General features: G+C 41.5%; 3 protein-coding genes across 3 annotated transcripts in view; 1 reads left to right on the top strand and 2 right to left on the bottom strand.

Annotated features, from left to right (window-relative positions):
- Positions 1-1,020: 1,020 nt before the first annotated feature.
- Positions 1,021-18,769, top strand: LOC138060683 (probable acyl-CoA dehydrogenase 6). The gene is made up of 5 exons (XM_068906564.1): positions 1,021-1,404; positions 2,969-3,178; positions 10,465-10,776; positions 11,254-11,415; positions 17,838-18,769. The coding sequence occupies exons 1-5, from the start codon at positions 1,047-1,049 to the stop codon at positions 18,089-18,091; spliced, it is 1,296 nt and encodes a 431-aa protein (XP_068762665.1). The 5' UTR covers positions 1,021-1,046; the 3' UTR covers positions 18,092-18,769.
- On the bottom strand, positions 5,800-7,667 carry LOC138049057 (uncharacterized). Its single transcript, XM_068895169.1, has 2 exons — positions 7,644-7,667; positions 5,800-6,684 (listed from the first exon to the last, which is right to left on the bottom strand). Exons 1-2 carry the CDS (start codon positions 7,665-7,667, stop codon positions 5,920-5,922), a joined length of 789 nt encoding a protein of 262 aa, XP_068751270.1. The 3' UTR covers positions 5,800-5,919.
- A 28-nt stretch (positions 18,770-18,797) lies between the features above and the next one.
- The window catches only part of LOC138060595 (sorting nexin-13-like), a 53,613-nt gene continuing 53,404 nt past the window's right edge, over positions 18,798-19,006 (bottom strand). The window contains exon 32 of the mRNA XM_068906461.1: positions 18,798-19,006. This exon is cut by the window's right edge and continues 35 nt beyond it. Within this exon, the coding sequence (XP_068762562.1) occupies positions 18,903-19,006 (104 nt within the window). The 3' untranslated portion in view covers positions 18,798-18,902.

Genomic DNA, 19,006 nt, shown 5'->3' with positions numbered 1-19,006 from the left:
AAACTCATGCGATTCAAGAAAAATTCATTGCCTAACTGGTGAATTCGACAGTAAATTTCACTGGAAAAACCAATATCATACTCTGACATCGCTTCATGATTCATGCGATGTCGGTTTTTCGCCTGGAGTTTACTGTGGAATTCACTGGTTAGGCAGCGAAGAAAATTACTTAATTAAGCAATAACCGGAAACACCAATACATGGACAATTACAAAGCCTTTTACTTTCACTAATCCTACAGCCAGTAAGAATAAATAACCCAGGAGATCCGCTTTTACATGTAGGCTTGGCTAAATCTACATATTAGGGCTACGTGATAGACCTGGGCTATGTGCAGTAACTATGGAGAGGGAAGATATCGTTGACGTCACGACACCCATTGTCATTAACTTGCCAACCAGAGGCCAATTGGCTGTCGAAACAAATTTGAATAACAAAAGCAATGTTTGTAAACAGATATCTCCCCTATATTACTGAAAATATAATTGTATCACTTAAGATGAGCATACTTACATCGTGTTAATTTCCTATCATTGCTGCTTTTACGGCCGGTGGTTGGCCAACCGACTTCTGAATACCCAGTAAGTTCGATATAGTTCACTGCTCGACCATTACCCAAGAACGTGCGATCATAAAAATCAGATATTTTTAATTCTCTCTCGTCGCCATTGTCCACTCGAAATACAAACTGATAAACACCAGGTTGAAGAGATGGGCAAACACAGAAGCTTCCCCCATCTGTATTCCATTGCTCCAGGTTGTAGACTGAAAATTTATCGTTTTCAACCGCAAGGTCATGAACTTCGCGATCATGATCCACTGCAAAGTCATCCTTGTAGATATCCTCCGCCTTTCTTATAAGAAGTTGAACACATTTTGTATGCGTGCGAGGTTCAGGTTTCCATGCAAATCCTGTTGTGATGCAAATTGTTTCCATTAGTAAGGAAGTTTCCACATCGGCAACAAAGCTATACCCCACGATCGCATTCAATTTTTTTCATAGAAGCCTGAGGATAGCATCAAAATGAGGCTCGGGGGAAAACAACATGGCGGTTGTTTTCAGAAGTTTACTCGGTAGACGTTCAACATTTTATCTGGTTTCGAGGTTGATTTGCACGGGAACACAAAGCAAAACAGCATCAAACTTACGTTTTGAGCCTTACGAATCTGCGCATGAATCTATTTACTCCCAGGAGCATACAGAACTAAGAGCAACGCTAAACAAATTTATCGAGAAAGAAATCAACCCATTTGTTGACGAATGGGAAAACGCGAAAAGATTTCCTGCTCACGAATTGTTCAAGAAGCTAGGATCTGCAGGATTCTTTGGAGTCAATAAGCCAACTAAGTATGGTGGTCTAGGGCTGGACTATTCCTTCAGCGTTGCTATGGCAGAGGAATTGGGTGAGAAAAAAGAATCGAAGTTAGAACCGTGCTTAACCCATTGAGTAACCTGGACAGTGTATAGTACATGTACTTAGTAGTGCGGCTGGAATAAACCTTGTTAGATTTAAGTCCTTACTGCTTTTGCTAGCGTAAGGGCAATCATGCTGACTTCTTATCTGAACTAGTTTGAGTTGGAAGGGTTTTTCTAAAAGCAGGCCTGCTGCCCGCTACGGCCCAGCGGCCCGGTGGCCCAATCCTGATTTTCCACAGTTTTTTTGTCCAGTGGTAAATCCATGCACGTGCATAGATCTACATCTGGTTTTGGGCTGCAAAATGGACGATGGTGAGTTTGAATTTGTTTGCCATTTAAGATTGAAATGATTATTAAAATGGTAAACAAATTTAAAGTCACCGTTGTCCATGGCTGTCAAGGGTCTTTTGTTCCTCTGGTTAGCACATTTGAATAACAAAAGCAATGATCTCTCTTAAAGAAAATTTATTCATTTTTAGGAGAAAGTTAATTATAAAATAATCAAGAAAGGTTAGTTAACTCCACCCCCTACTCTTTCCTTTATTCGTAGCTATGGTTACTGAGCACAAATTTGGGAAATAGCCCATTATTCCTTCCTCAGCTATTGGGGTATGATGTGCTTTTGGGGGCAATTTGCTGTGTCTAAGGGGATTTCCGTGTGTGGGTCATTCATTGCTGTACTTACTAAAATGAGGAATGACCTAAAATGATCTAAAATGACCTACAATGAGCTACAACTGCGTTGTCAAGGAAAGAGGCGATTCACATAAGACTTCATCCTAGCAACATCAACAGGGATAGTGGAATAGAAATTCCAGAAGCATGGATGCCCCCGACTGTACAACAGTGGACCACCAAAGGAACAACACACCGAAACAGCGTGGATCGAAATGCACCAATTACAGCTGCTGAAAGTGGAGAATCCTGCTTAAAAAGTGACGCGTAACCAGTCAACCTCATCGCCTGAAGAAGACTAGCAGTATGCAGTCGAAACGTTGCGATGTACATCACAAGTGACCACATCGTGAGACACACGAGAATACTTTATTATTGTTGTACTTCACCACAATGAATAACAGCAACCTTTTTTACGGTATCTAAAATGATCTGAAATAACCTAAAATTAATGAGCTTCAACTAGCTCGAATGACCTAAAATGAGTAGGTCATTGTAGTCATTTTAGATACTGCTGTAGCTCATTTTAGGTCATTTTAGATCATTTTAGGTCTTTTAGATACTGTTGTAGCTCATTTTAGGTCATTTTAGATACTGTTGTAGCTCATTTTAGGTCATTCCTCGTTTTAGTAACTACACATTCATTGCCGGCAACCTGAAGAGGAGCCAGCTATCATAATTTTCATGTTTTTGCGAGCAAGGAATGTACAGGCTGTATCCTCGGTGTTTTTTTTTTTTTTAATAATTTTTGGTCTGAAGAATGAAGAATAATGAAGAATGTGTTGTAATTCATTTTCTTTATTTAATATTTACTTCCTTGGAAATTTAAGCGTAAGTCTACATGTAGATAAGTTACAACTTCTTTTGAAAAATCAGGAAGTATCACATGTGGAGCTGTTCCTATGGCAATAGGAGTCCAAGCAGATATGGCCACTCCTGCCCTCATTAGATTTGGAAGTGAAGAGTTGAAACAGCAGTTTCTTGTACCTACCATTGCGGGTGATTTTGTGGCTTGTCTTGGAGTAAGTGAATCTGGAGCTGGTTCTGATGTTGCAAGCATACGGACTACGGCTGTTAAAAAAGGAGGTTTGTAACCTGAACTTCTAACCAAAGGCACCTCAGGGGCATGTGTAGTGGCCTATGCGTGCCATAGTGAAGTTGCACATTATTGCTGGATTTTTTTGCATGTTTTCATTTTGTTGTATATATTGTTTAGATTTAAATCATTGTCTTAGTTTCAAATGAAATTTTTTGTTTTATATTGATGAAAGAGTAACAAATTTCTTTCTTTTTTTTTGGTAGCATTTTATTTTTATTTTTTATTTTTATTATTATTATTTTTAATCTGAAAACAGTTTTGTTCCAGGGCCATAACACACACTGCAATGCCTTCAGAGAGCATGCTATGTAACAGTGAGAAATTGTATGCAGAAATCTTCAACAAAAGAAATTTTAGATTTTGTTTAGTTGTATTATCCTATATATGCATGGAGTCTATGAAGCCTTGGTTGCAGGCTGCAGTTTTTTGGCATAAAGTATACAGACTACGAAGATGAAGTAACTGAAGTAGAGAGAGCTGTCAATGAAGTCTGTATCCTGGGGACCCTCGCGAGCTACATCCCATGTGCTGTAGTGGATCCAGAGGAGTCCTTTCGGGCTGAAGTCACCAGAATGGGATTCTGCGAACCTCTGGGAGGCGAGGACGGGTAAAAGAGACTTTGAGTGCCAGTACGCGGTAGTTTGGCTTTCCACTAAAAATGCAGGCACCTGGTTTTGCCGGGATAAACATACCGGTATTCCCTGACTTGGGGATCTCCATCCAGTCGAGGACAAAGGACTCTGGGTGCCTTCCGTCTTTGGTGATGAGTGGCCACCAGGGAGCAGATGTCCACAGTGGGATGACAAGCGTCCCGTACTCCTGGCCATGGTCCCTATGTTTAAGCTTTCGTGGTATCAGGTATGGTGGGGGCAACGTCCAATTGTTTTCCCCTCCCCAAGAGAGAGTAAATGCATCGATGCCTTCAGCACAGGAGTTAAGCCAGCGACTGCAGAAACGAGGAACTTGGTGTGTCCTGAAGGTAGAAAACCTGTCGACAGTGTGGGGGCCCCACAAAATATCCAAGGCTGCAAAAATATCTGGGTTAAGCTTGTAATCATCATAGTCCACCTGTCTATCCACTCTCGTTTAAGACAAATACTGTGCTGTCCACAGAGAGTGTTGATGGCGACAGCCTCGGCATGCAGTTTTGGGCATGGGCTTCCCACCTTGGGGATGTTCTCCACGTTGATGTTATCAGTCTTGTGGCGTACCGTTTCCCCTGAAAGCTTCTCTGCCACTGACAGGAGTACCAGCCTCACACCCCTGAGTTCCCTCCATGTGGAGCTCTCCCTACTTTCTGTCTCTGGCCAGCTGCCTGACACTTCGGTACCCGCAACGTTCACGCAGTAACCCCCCCCCCCCCCCCCCCCATCCTGTGTTACTCATCCGAATATGAGGTGACATCTATTTTTGGATCTGCGTCCCAAATTGGTCGACCATTGCAGTGATGAAAGCTGTCCTTCCAAAACTCAACTTCCCTAGCTGCCTCGGGGAAGAGAGTGATGCGCTGCGACCAGTGCTCTGCTGATAAAATATCCCAGTGGGGTTACTGCTGGACACAAGGGTAATCCGTTCACGCAGTCTGGCGATGCATTCGGGGGGAACATGGATGCTACCTTCTTTCAGGTTGAGGGTAAATGCTAGCAAGTCACGCACTTGAGTAGGTTCCCAGGAGCATTTCTCTGGATGTGCTAGGAATCCGCTAGCGGCTATGTCCCCCTTGACGATGTTTGATGCTACTGAGGCTGTGGCATAGCTCTTTCCTACCCCCACCCCATCATCCAAGTATGTGAAAATTCTGATTCCTTGTTCACGCCAGTCCTTAACAAGGGCTTTTTGGATTTTTGTGAAAACAAAGGGGGCAGACGCCAGACCAAATGGGAGAACTGAAAAAACAAAACGCTTCCTTTGCCCTTGTATTGTCCAGCTGAAACCAAGAAACTTTTGGTGGGATGTCCACGTGGTGGTACCATGATTTATAGTCAAACTTGAAAAACCAATCACCAAGAGAGAAATTGTTGCGCACTGTCCTAATGTCCTCATATTTGAACTTGGGGATTTGCAAGAACTTATTAACATATCGGAGATCCAGGATCAGCCTTTTCTTGCTACCATTCCTAACTACCCCAAGGGGACTGATAACATGAACATCCGACCGGTTTGTCTCTGTAACACAATCTGCAGAAAGCAATTCCATGATTTTCTCTGGGACAGAAGCTTCCTCTTCGAAAGCAGACTTGTGGTTTTTCATTTCATGCCCAGGTGGTAATTCAAGGAATGGGAGGGCATAACCGTCACTAATAACGGAAATAACCCACCAGTTAGCTTTAATTCTCTGCCAAAAACCCAGATGGTTTTTCAAACGACCTTTTACGTGGACAGGCCCCTGTGAACAACTGTTAACTAGCGAACAACAACTGGGAACAGGTGGGCTACCAACAATGGTGGAGTCCGCAACATTATCGTAAACATCTCTGATTTCATCTTCTGTAATTCCTAATTTTCTATACAAATCAAATACGTTGCCATTCACAGAAGGTTCATCATAAACAAAATTCTGATCATATAGCTCGTCGGAACCTTCTTGCTGCAGCCCACGATCAAAATGTTTTCCCGGCTGAGGACACGGGGATGGGTGCTCGGCAGTTCCGGGCAAAATGGCCTGACCTCCCACACCGAAAACAGGAGGCACTCGGCCCCAATTCGACCTTTGGCCTGGAGGCGGGAGTCACCACGCGCCTAGACATTGAGGAATTCTGTTGAGAACTGTACGGCTGCTGAGGGCGAGCTGTGAGCGAGGTTTAGCAGGCTTTTTTGATTCCAATTTAAGCGCTTTGCTTTCCTTTACTGCACGCTTGATACGTTTCTCGTCATCGGAGTCGCATGCAAGGGGTTCCTGGATGTAGCAATCCACTGCCTCCCAGCCATATTTTTCGGCAAGCATAATATGTTTATTTCTCTCCAGTAAAAGCTTCTTACCTTCGTCAAGCGCCTCGTTACTTTCCTTCTCTTTGCTAGCGTCTGCGGCCTCCTCCAGTTTCTCGAGAACTTTGGCGTTCAGTTCATATTGAACTTTGTTCGTCTTGTATTTAAAGTCGGGCGGAGGAGATTTCGCTCGGCCAGGCTTATCGCTACGTGGGCGTGATTTCAGCTCGCTTTCGAGACGTTGAAGCCGCTCTTCGCTTTTATTGTGTGCCTCCAAGAGCTTCTTAGCCCAGGCTGGTGTGTGTTCGGCCTCTGGTGATTCGGGAACGGCTGAGAGGCGTTTCCTCAAAGGAGATCGGGAGTGGTGGCGGGAACTCCTCGAGCTACCAGAACGGTCTTCGACATGTCGATTTTTCGCGGCATCGGGCTCCTCTCTCGATCTTTTCCTGCCGGATTTTTCCGGACTGCGATTGTGAGGCATAAGTCGCTTAGTGGCCCTGGATTTTGGATAGGAGGCATATTGCGGAAGAAAATAACGAAAAATCCAAGAATACGAAGAAAGTTGTTGCTCGTATGGCAACAAACAGAAAAACTGAGTCACGCGACTAGCAGGACGCCCGCCCCCCTTCAGTGTGTGAGAACCTCATTTCCCGCCTCTTTCGCAAGCTCAGCCGGCGGGAAAGCCATTTCCTCCCACCCCTAGAAAACCAGAGACGATTAAGGCAAGAGGAACAATCCCTTTGCGAAGGTCCTCTAAGCAAGAAGAAATGTCTAGAATCATTCAAAAGCATGGCCTCTGAAAAAACGCCAGGATCAGATGGCCTCCCCTGCAAATTCTACAAAGTCTTCTGGAATGATGGCTGAAATACTACTAAATACACTAAATTACTCTTTTGAGGCAGGAAAACTTTCAATATCACAAAGACGCTGGTCTCACTATGATCGATAATTGGCGACAATTAACGCTATTAAATTGCGACTTCAAGATTGCATCAAAAGCTATCGCAAGCCGAATAAAAACTTTTCCGAAACTCATTTCAGATGAACAAACAGGCTTTCTTAAAGGCAGGTGTATCAGTGAGAATATTCGTTTGCTAAACAATGTCATCAAATATACGGAAGAAAAAAAATTCCAGGCTTTCTTCTTTTTATTGATTTTGAAAAAGCTTTTGATACACTAGAGTTGTCTTTTATCAATAAAACCCTTCAGCATTTTGCGTTTAGCGCCCTCACTGTTGCACTGGATTAAAATGTTTATTGCAATATTGAAAGCTGTATCTTAAGGAAAGGTTGGGCAAATAATTTATTTAAACTTAGCCGTGGAGTTAGACAGGGCTGCCCTTTGTCGCCATATCTTTTTATTCTAGCTGTAGAAGTACTTGCTGAAGCCATTCAGGAAATACAGAAGATTAAAGGCATAGAAATAAACGGTACTGATTTCAAGTTAAGTCAATAATTATGCAGATGACACGACACTCATCCTTGACGGTACCGAAGAATCGTTTTTACAAACGTTTGGTAACATACCTCCGCGGGCCTCAGATTCAACATTAAAAAGACAGAAGCTCTATGGATAGGCTCTAAAAAGATTTTGCCCTTAAACTTCTTCCAGAAAAAGATTTCAAATGGCCAAAGAAAAAAGTGAAAGCGCTAGGCGTTTGGCTTTCAACGGAACCCAGTACAATAATATCTTTAAATTACAATGAAAAAATTGGTTCGATTCTAGGATGCTGGAGATTTCACAGACTTACACTACTACGGAAAATAGCAGTGTTGAAGAGCCTGCATGGTTTCATCTCAGTTAGTCTACCTTTTTTCGCCTTTACAAACTCTCCACGCAGCAATCAAAGAAATCAACTCAATTTTCTGTAAGCTTCTATGGAATGATAAAGGAGACAAAATCAAACGTCGAAAGATAATGATTAATAACTATCCAGAAGGAGGATTTAAATTGATTGCCATTGCTTTTTTCAATAAATCTCTCAAGGCTACATGGATCCAAAAATATTTGGATCGTCCCTAAAAACCATGGTAAATGGAAGCGAGTCTTGAACAAAATGGAGGCGAAGCGATATGAAAAGGAAATCTTAAGAAAAAACGACGTTAACAATTATAAAAAATATGAGACCCGCTTGTAAAAGAAATACTTCAAATTTGGTCAGGGGTTTTTTTCAGAAAACAATATTATCTGAATAACACCTTTTGTCGTCCCCTTTGTAGCAAAGCCCTGATAAGAATTCAGAATAAGCCTGTTTTTTTTTTTTTTAACTGGCTTCTTGAAGGTATTACACAAATTAAGCATTTCATGGATGAATCCTCCAATTTCCTCTCCCTTACCGCTTTTCAGAATAAATATAACTTGCCAGCCCGACCTTTAACCTTCTTTGGGATAATCTCAGCAGTAAATCATCTACGAGGCAAAACTCCAAAACCCAACACAATTTTGAAAATTGCTTTTTAAAATTTCTAAGGAGTAAAAAAATCATATAAATGTATGTATCAGGAAATTGTCTCAAAAAATGCGAAAGGCCAATTTCATATCAAGAAAAGTGGCATAGAAATATCAATCTGCCATGAAATGAAATTATTATACATTGGTGTCACCAGCTCGATTTTGATTGGCTATAAGCACGCAGCTAATTCTTGCTTGCTTTGTTCCTCTTACATCATACCTACAGACAGTAGATTTTATATATGTAGAATTGACGTCATACCTACTGACAATAATGCATGATCAGGAATATGCATCATAAAACAATTATTGGATTCGGATTGTGTTATCTGCCGAAGCCGAAAGCTGAGACGGATAACACAAACTGAGGCCTTGATGATTATCGCTATCACGCTCAACTTCATCCCATAATTGTTAAGTATTAACTGGAAAGTCGCTTATCAAACACCTTTAAAATGTACAAAGAGCAGTAAAATGATCACTTTCAACAACATCGCCAGTTCACCAATTAAAAAACGTTTGACTTACAGACGACGACATGTGCACTTTCTGACATGAGGAAATAGAAAATTTGATACATTGATTCTGTAGATGTGAAAAAACAAAAAAAATTGGGATAGTCTTTTTAAGTGGTTATGGTCTTGCCAACTTCATTTGAGTAAACACAATTACTTACATATAAATACAGCTTTGGGTCTGAGGCTGGATAGCTCTAAACACAAACTCCAAATCAATTTCTGTTGCCTAATATATCTGGCCTTGTCGCTTAAGAAAACATACCTCAATTTAAACTTTTTTTTTGCTTTAACACATTTATCAAATAGAAAACAATGCCTCTACAGGGCCGTAGCCAGAAAAAAATTCTAACTGAGTAAATGTCCATCGTTAAATTATCTTCGCAGGTATTTTAGGTGTTTATGATCAGCACATTTTAAAGACAACACCGGAATCACGCTTTGTTTTAAGAAATCACGAAAAAATGACTGACAAGTGCCTCCGTTTGTCTCGTACTGGCTACGGCTATGCTCTACTTTCAAGAAGAAATGGGAACCCTCTCAGCGTTATATAAGCAAGAATTTGCTGGGTGAAGTTCAGGGGAATGTGGACAGTTGCTGAACTCAAAAAGGGTCTCGCTGAAGGTGAAAGGAATGGTTTATCGGAGTTGTGTAAGAATGGCGATGTTATATGGGAGTGAGACATGGTGTCTGAGGGAAAATGAGATAGCAATTTTGAGAAGGACTGAGAGAGCAATGGTGAGAGCAATGTGTGGTGCAAAACTGATGGAGAAAAAGAGGACAGAGGACCTGATGGAGATGTTGCGATTGAAGGAAACAGTGGTTCAGATGGCAAAGGCAAATGGAGTGAGATGGTACGGGCATATGTTGAGGAGGGATGATGGGCATGTTCTGAGAAAAGCGTTGGAGTTCGAAGTGAAGGGCAAGAGGAAGCGAGGACAACCAAAGAAGACGTTGAAGACGCAAGTGGAGAAGGCGAGCAAGAGCAAATATTTAGAAATAAAATAAAAGTAAAAATAAATGAGGTCCGGGTTTGATTCCCAGACTCAGAAGTCGGTTGAGTTTTTTGGTTCTCTACTCTGCTCTGAGAGGTTTTTCTCTGTGTTCTCCAGTTTTTCCCTCTCCGCAAGAACCAATATTTAAAAATTGAGTTAATTTGATTAGTGTTCCCAGTTAGTACTCTAGTGCTAAACCCATTGACACTTTAATTAAATTGTTATTGTTATTATGACTGGAGAGTTTTATTGGGTTTTGACTAAGGGTCCACATTAAGTAGTTTTAATCTTGATAAAACCATGAACAAATTGATCATGATCAATGGCAATTGCATTATTTTGTAAACAGTAATACTACATGTACAACTTAGCTTTATTTTTAACAGGTGACTATGTTATAAATGGAAGCAAGCTGTGGATTACAAATGGCCTTCAGGCAGACTGGATTTGCCTCTTAGCAAACACTAGTGAAGGACCTGCACATCAAAACAAGTCTTTAATCTGTGTTCCTATGAATCTGCCTGGAGTGCAGAGAGCAAGGAATATCAGTAAGATTGGTATGCATTCATCAGATACTGCAGAGTTATTCTTTGAGGATGTTCTAGTTCCTCAGTCATACAGGATTGGTCAAGAAGGCATGGGCTTTGCTTACCAGATGTTTCAGTTTGTGGAAGAGAGAGTATTTGCTGGAGCATCAGGTATGTGGCAAAAGGCATTTGGGTTTTAACAGAAAGTTGCTGTGAAATAAATGAGTCCAGAGTTTTATTTACTAAGAGTCCATGTTGGTTCTAATTTTGATAAAATGTGACCTGCGAGTTAACCGTTGTGAAAATGCATTGTTAAGCATGGTATTTGGATTTGATAAAGCATTGAATTTCATTCTGCTCTCTGGCTTCCTATACTAACTGGTGATTTCAGATAACATGACAGTCCCAGTGGATCTGTTCCTTAGACTTCTTCCTTCTTGCCAGCAGCATATGTATACCAAGTACATGTAACCTCTCAAGAGAGAAGGGCAAGTTAGAATAAGTGAATTTTGATGCTTTTATGATAAGCAGTAACTTGCTGTTTGACATTTACTATTTCACGCAAACGTGATGCTGTATCTCCGTATTGTAAAGCAGTATTATTGGTTCCTTCATATAACTTGTTCTACTCATTTGAATGGTGTTTAGTTCTGTTGTCATTGGAAAGACTAATCAGAGAAACTGCTGCCTACTGTGGTCAGAGGAAAGCCTTTGGCAAGTCCATCTTGGATAATCAGTATGTTCACTTCCGTTTGGCTGAATTGCAGACTGAAATAGAGCTGCTCAGATCAATTATATATAGAACCACAGGTGGGTATTCTGTGGATGGATGTTCTCAACCACCCCAGGAAAGGAGATGTTTTGTAAATACCCATGAAGTAGGATAGAGGGGATTGGGGGCGGGTGTTCCTTGATGCTGGCTTGTTTTATATCTTTGATCACTGAGCAAGTTAGCGTATTCAATCTCATTTTAGAGCAAGATTTTATTTTCAACTTAGCGCATGAAAACGAGGCTTGAAATCCAAAATAATTATTTGGTTCATTTACAATATGTAGATGTTAACAGATAAAATGAATTTTTGGGGGTTATGGTCTGGGATATACATATTTTGTGGAGCAGCACCTTGAACTTTCTTTGTTTAAATAAAGCTTCAATGTTGAATGATAAAAGGCACAACTTAGGTCACAATAGTCGTAACACTTCGCTAGAGCAGCACGTAAATCACATCCAAGCTATTAATAACGTACCCCTCCTCTTACTCCTTCTCCCCTCAATGTTGCGCTTAGTACCAGTTTATTTGCACTTGAACCCTTAACATCAACTTTGAAGGGGGGGAGGGGGCAAATTTCTGTCTGTCTTACAACATTAGTGAGACAGATTGCAGCTTACCGTATGTTATTGGCTGGATTTTGGGCAGCAGTTTTAACTACTGTCCCAATCTTTTAGAAGAAGTGATTCTGTGTACTAGTAGTAATTATACAATGGCTAGTTTTTCTGGCCGATATAACGCACTCTGTGATTGGCGACGAGCAGCTAAGCGCTAGGGCATTATTCTCCCGTAAATTTTGCCCGCGAGCCGATTATGGATTATGAAAATTAGTTTTTTCTTCTTTAGAACCGTTCTGTTAGCCATATAATAAACAACTTAATAACCTTGACCGTTCGGTCGTTACGTCAAAATCTCAAACCTCAGCCTAGCTGTATTGACCTCGCTGTCGCTCGGTCAATACGGCAACGCCTCAGTTTGAGATTTTGCTGTAACGACCTCACTCTTGGTTATTGAGTAGTTAGTACCACATAACAATCCAAGGGATCTATCCTCATTTTTAAATCCTCATTTAGTAATTGTGAATATTCGGTGCATCACGAAAATGAGAAGGGTCTTCTAAAAATAGTCAAAGCATTTGCCTGCAGTAATAGTCCATTTAAGTTTTTGCTAAAAACTAGGATTCAGTTTGTGTTGGTTCATTGTTTCAGTGAGGAGGGTGTGAGACACTGTACAATATTGAGGAGACTATATAGAGTTGATGATTTGTAGACCTGGCCCCACTGCCCAGTTGTTCAAATGATTGGATAACTTTATCCGGTGGGTAAGTCACTATCCTGTTTGAATGCGCACACTCTGAGCACACCTAAGTAAAGATGACGAAAAACTTAGCCAACCTCCGACGTGAAGTCTATTTATACTCAGAATGGTGACTTATCCACTGCCGGGTAGATTTATCCAGCCTTTGAACGATCGAGGTCTGTCTAAGAACAGTTGTTTGGGTTTATTGTTTTCTGGAAAAACCTAAGATCTCAATGTTGATTCCAGCTTTTGTCCAGATTTCTTGCCATGCGTGTACTTTCTTTCATTTCATGCACACTTTTTAACACTTTCAGAAAAAGCCAGCTTACGACTGGTATACTTAAACCTATCCAAAACCACAAAAAGAAATTAAACTGAAGCGATTAGTGTTTATATTGTGAGTTTTACATTAGAAGTATTGATCAAAGACCTTCTTTCTTATTATTACTGATGATTCAAAAAGACAATTTAGTTCATTGCTAATTGCCCCCGTTGCGGCTAAATCTCTTGCTCAGAACACGGAGAACTTCAATGGAATCTAAAATTCCAATTTCCTAAGGGAACGTGATTTCAAACCCATCGTCGGCAATTTTGCCTCAAACATAGTCAACCTCATTTCCAGGGTCCTCTTTCTTCCATCCTCGAGGAAGGAAGAGAGAGGACCCTGGGAACGAGGTTGAAACATAGCCTGCGAACGCAGACGTATTTCCGGTGGTCGTTTCTCTCCCCCCGAAAAAGAGAAACGACCGCCGGGAAATCACAGGCGCCCCAAGCTCAGTGTGAGCATGGCCGAACAAAAATATAAGGAATAGGCCTTTTGCAACAAACAATCATATGGTACAAAATCCGCCATGCAGGAGGGCAAGCTCATTATTATTCCCCCACTGGGACATTAAAACAAAGAGACCTGAATCAGCCAATATTTGTTTTAATGTCCCAGTGGGGGAATAATAATGAGCTTGTCCTCCAGCATGGCGGATTTTTTTACCATGTGATCGTTTGTTGCAAAAGGCCTATTGTATGGGAATCCCGATAAAAAGTTAAGAAGATAATTATATGAAAAAAATCTCAATTAAAAAGCCTAACCTTATTGCCGTTGTGGAACGCTGCCTTCCTGTGTGGTTATATTCCAGATCCGACGCGATTTAAGCCATTGTTCAATTTCTGGGTTGTCGCTGGTTATAAATCCCAAGGCGGGAGACTGATTCTCAGGAGCCAACAATTTGAGTCAAATATTCCTGGATAAAATCTTGGCTAGATTGCAGAATACCCGGCCCACCAAATGTCCTACTTAAAAAAGGTGCCACCGCGGTCCCGCAGTCGTGTTTAAAGGGCCATCGACACCCAGTGTCCTTTGCGCGCCTTTGTTGTTGTTATTATCCGGGCAATCGAATCGGCCGGTTCACTTCAGAAACATCCCGTGAAGAAGAACTTCTGCGAATTCGCTGTTCGATTTGTTTTTTAATCCAAACGCCTTCCTCCTTTCGTTCCATAATCTTAGGGTTGAAGTAGTGAGCCAAATAACATGGCGCTTTTCCTTCCTCGGCAGACGACCTTTCTTCACATTTTTCATTTCGCTTTTAACACGAACACAACACCCAAATAACGCAAAAAATACAATATTTAAACATTAAGGAAAATATTAACAAAGTTTGAAGCTACTGGGCATCCAAAACACGACGATGTGAGGCGATGGAATTTGACTTTTCAAGAAATACTAGTTTCTGTATTACAGAAAATGGCGCCGATAGCTTGCACGCCCGCAAAGACTTGTGGTTGTCGGTGGCCCTTTAACAATGCTGCTTGTCAGCAGTGGCATGGGACAGAAAATGATATTCATATAAACAACTCTGTTCCTAAACCGGACATTCTACAATCGCTCCACTTCTTAAATTTCATTTTGTTGTTCCGTTAACTACACTTTTCACGAGATTGTGTGAAGAAGAAAGGATTCGTTTACTCATTATGCCTAAGCGCTCGTTTCAGTGATTAGGTCTAAGCACTCTCCTAAATTTTTAGCTTTCATTTTGCGGTTCGGTGAACTGCACTTTTCATGAGATCGTGTGAAGAAGAAAGCACTCGTTTACTGATTAAGCCTAAGCGCTCGCTTCAGTGATTAGGCCTAAGCATTCTCGTAAAATTTAGCTTTCATTTTGAGGTTCGGTTAACTACACTTTTCATGAGATCGTGTGAAGAAGAAAGCACTCGTTTACTGATTAAGCCTAAGCGCCCGTTTCAGTGATTAGGCGTAAGCACTCTCGCCAAATTTTAGCTTTCACGTTGCGGTTCGGTTAATCTACACTTTTCATGAGATCGTATGAAGAAGAAAGCACTCGTTTACTGATAAAGCCTAAGCGCGATCGTCTGAAGAAGAAAGCACTCCTTTACTGAAAAATTAAGCTTAAGCGCTCGCTTCAGTGGTTAGGCCTAAGCATTCTCGTAAAATGTTAGCTTTCATTTTGCGGTCCGGTTAACTACACTTTTCATGGGATCGTGTGAAGAAGAAAGCACTCGTTTACTGATTAAGCCTAAGCACCCGTTTCAGTGATTAGGCGTAAGCACTCTCGCCAAATTTTAGCTTTCACGTTGCGGTTCGGTTAACTACACTTTTCATGAGATCGTATGAAGAAGAAAGCACTCGTTTACTGATTAAGCCTAAGCGCGATCCCCTGAAGAAGAAAGCCTGCCTTTACTGAAAAATTAAGCTTAAGCGCTCGCTTCAGTGGTTAGGCCTAAGCATTCTCGTAAAATGTTAGCTTTCATTTTGCGGTGGTAGTGCGTTTTACTGGTTGCCCTTTAACAGTTTTCATTCATCGATAACCTCGTCCCAGGGTCTCTCTTCTTCCCTTCCAAAAAAAGAAAGAAGAGAGGTTGTCATCGACTACGGGACTGCGGACCGCGGTGGCAGTTCGTTTTAGTGCTTTCCCTCTAATAGTTTACCTTCAACGACTACGGGATTGCAGACCGCGGTGGCAGTTCATTTTAGTGCTTGTCCTTTAACACTTTTCATTCAGCGACTACGGGACTGCGGACCGCGGTGGCAGTTTACTTTAACATTTTGCATTGAACGACTACGGGACTGCGGACCGCGGTGGCAGTTCACTTTAACATTTTGCATTTAACGACTACGGGACTGCGGACCGCGGTGGCAGTTCACTTTAACATTTTGCATTTAACGACTACGGGACTGCGGACCGCGGTGGCAGTTCATTTTAGTGCTTTCCCTTTAACAGTTTTCATTCAACGACTACGGGACTGCGGACCGCGGTGGCAGTTCGCTTTAGCAGTTTTCATTCAGCGACTGCGGACCGCGGTGGCAGTTCACTTTAACAGTTTTCATTCAGCGACTACGGGACTGCGGACCGCGGTGGCAGTTCACTTTAACACTTTTCATTCAGCGACTACGGGACTGCGGACCGCGGTGGCAGTTCACTTTAACACTTTTCATTCAGCGACTACGGGACTGCGGACCGCGGTGGCAGTTCATTTCACCGCTTGCTCTTTAACACTTTTCTTTTCATTCATCGACTTCGGGACTGCGGACCGCGTTGGCAGCTTTTTTAAGTAGGACATTTGGTGGGCCGGGTATTCTGCAATTACTCCAAAATCTTCCCACGGTCACCATTCCACATCAGAATCAAATGACAAAGATTGAACTTTCATCTCAACCCATCATCGACGAAATAGCAGTCCTGAGAGCAACGTCAGGCGGTGAATATTGCAACAAAACAGCTTTCGAAGGAGTTGCTTTATCACCAAAGTGGCCACGGCTTACCGTCGATAACAAACTGAGCCATTCCGGGGTGGCAGGCCGTAGTTTGTAAATTGCAAATTTCTTTATTCCCCTGGGTCTCCCGACATGACTGCATTGTCTCAGTCGTATCGTCCAATCACAGTCACGCCTCCTTCGTGTTGAAAAACTTCAAAGCCGGAAAGCGTTGAAAGATGGGAGAATGAAAGCCGGAGTGAACAAACTTTTGCGCATTCATGCCGCTTTTATTAGTTAATAAGACTTTGTACGTAGTAGGCTGTTCGCGATCGTAACTGTATTTATCAAGCCTTCAAGGAATTAAGATTAATTATGCAAATAATTTTTTTCCCGTAGTTTGTCATCCGCAATTGTTTTTATTCCCCTGGGTCTCCCGACACGACTGTTTTCTCTCAGATGCTAACAATTAAATTTCACTGGGTTCAGTAAGTCCAGCCACAAAATAGTCGACGCACAATATCCTACGAGAACAACGTTTATTTGTATTTCTTGAGCTTGAGGCAATGCAGTCATGTCGAGAGACCCAGGGAAATAGACGAGATCACGCTCTTGAGTGCATTATGGGTAATCAGGGCAAGATGGAGAGAAGTTCAAAGGTTTGTAAAGAAGTTCAAAACGATGAAAAGTATTCATGATATGCAATTTTGGGTTTTTTATTTTCCAAAACAGAAGGTGCGGCAGAATAAATTTGGAGAGAATGGCTATTGAAGAAATTATTTTATTAAAAAGAGCTTCTGCCATACATTTCCTGTATTTCCAAAGGCACAAAATTACAGAGAATGTATGGAGACAAAAAAGGCAATATTTGGGAATTCAAAAGAACGGATACCAAGTCAAGTTCGTCTCAGTTGTGAACACGAACTTATTTAATTGGTTTATGAAGGCGAAAGTCTCTAAAGTAGAGTGATGTACAGTATATTTTGCTTTGAATTCCCCGCCATGTTGACCAGATTACCCATGATGCAATCAAGAGCGTGAACTCGTCTATAAAGAAATTTGCGGTTGACAAACTACGATCTGCCACCCCGGTATGGCTCAGTTTGTTATCAACGGTCGAGGCCGTGGCCACTTTGGTGATAAAGCAACTTCTTTGAAAGCTGTTTAGTTGCAATATTCACCGCCAGACGTTGCTCGCAGGACTGCTATTGCGTTGATGATGTTCAAACTTTGTCAATTGACTCTGATGTGGAATTGTTACCTTGGGACCCATTTTATCCAGGAATATTTGACTCAAATTGTAGGCTCCTGAGAATTTAGTCTCCGGCCTTGGAATTTTATTATAGCCGTTGACAACCCAGAAATTGAAAATGGCTCAAATTAATCAAATAAAATTAAGGAGTAATTTGTCACCCATGTTATTGTAGGACTAACGAGCTTCTCTCTCTCTCTATCAGATCTGTACTTAAAAGGAAAAGATGTCAACAATCTTGCATCAATGCTCAAACTGAAGGCAGGAAGGTTGGCGCGTGAGGTGCCTGATACATGCCTACAGTTCTGGGGAGGAATGGGTTTTACTTGGGATGTGGAAGTTAGCCGTGCTTACAGAGACAGTCGCTTGCTGTCTATAGGCGGAGGAGCGGATGAGGTCATGCTGTCGATCATTTGTAAATACATGGGAACATTTCCCAAAGACCAATCATTTTTATAAAAAGCTTCTTGTTTATTTTCTTTCAACTGTAGTAGGTTACCGTTAATAATCATGGCCTAGTATCTCAGCGTAAGAGAAAACAGTTATTGCGGCTGGATTTTATTGATTGGCACCTGCAGCTTATTTTGGTATGTGTTTTTGACACCACACCCTTCGGTCGAGATCGCAGAATTCCTACCGGGTTTGTAAGAGTCCATTTCCGATTTTATTCCAAAAGTCCCTGTGCCATTATCTGTGTTCCGTTCTAACCGCTTACTTCGCTCGCGCCGCGGCGTGACAGAATTATATCGGGCTTTTGGGAAAAAACGGTGCACGCAAGCTGGCTTACCTAATACTGATTACTGAAATGAAAGTTACAGAGATCATCAAAGTTTAATTGATGAACAATAGCTTGATAGCGAGGCAGAGAGGACAAAAACAATAGAAACACGTTGGAATGATATTTTTGTCCTCTAAACCTCTCTTTCATGCTGTATATTAATATATCGAAAGTGGGAGGTGCTTAATCGCGAGTTAAAGAGGTGAATGAGATGAGGTTTTGACCAAATGACTGCGGAATGAACATGAAGTGAAAGTTAAGAGAAATCATCGCAAATTACTGCAATGCAGAATTAATGTTAACCGTAAGCCGCTGTAATGTAATAATTGTTGTCTGTAATAAAAGGGAACTTATTGGTCTCTGTGTCTCTGTGTCCAGACATTGGGATTTGTAAATTAATCGTTTTATTTGAATACCCAGAAGCTTCGGAAAACAGGGATAGTTACATCCTTGTCCCACAAAAAAGTACACTGACCATTGCGGAAGCGGCTATCACGTATTTGGCTTTGCATGAATTTTTAAAAAGATGTCATTAAACTTGTTATCAGGGAAGAGTAACTCCAGAATTCCTTCCCAAAGAACATATAGAAGTCGCT

The sequence above is a fragment of the Montipora capricornis genome, chromosome 1 (assembly GCF_036669925.1).
Source record: "Montipora capricornis isolate CH-2021 chromosome 1, ASM3666992v2, whole genome shotgun sequence".
NCBI lineage: Eukaryota > Metazoa > Cnidaria > Anthozoa > Scleractinia > Acroporidae > Montipora > Montipora capricornis.
This window is presented reverse-complemented; position numbering and strand designations above follow the sequence as displayed.

Coding starts and splice junctions, on each gene's coding strand:
- LOC138060683 (XM_068906564.1), top strand. CDS start 1,047: ATGGCGGTTGTTTTCAGAAGTTTACTCGGTAGACGTTCAACATTTTAT. Junction 1,405..2,968: donor TGCTATGGCAGAGGAATTGG/GTGAGAAAAAAG, acceptor TTGAAAAATCAG/GAAGTATCACATGTGGAGCT. Junction 10,777..11,253: donor AGTATTTGCTGGAGCATCAG/GTATGTGGCAAA, acceptor AATGGTGTTTAG/TTCTGTTGTCATTGGAAAGA.
- LOC138049057 (XM_068895169.1), bottom strand. CDS start 7,667: ATGTTGAATCTGAGGCCCGCGGAG. Junction 6,685..7,643: donor TGAATCTGAGGCCCGCGGAG/GTATGTTACCAA, acceptor TTGCCATACGAG/CAACAACTTTCTTCGTATTC.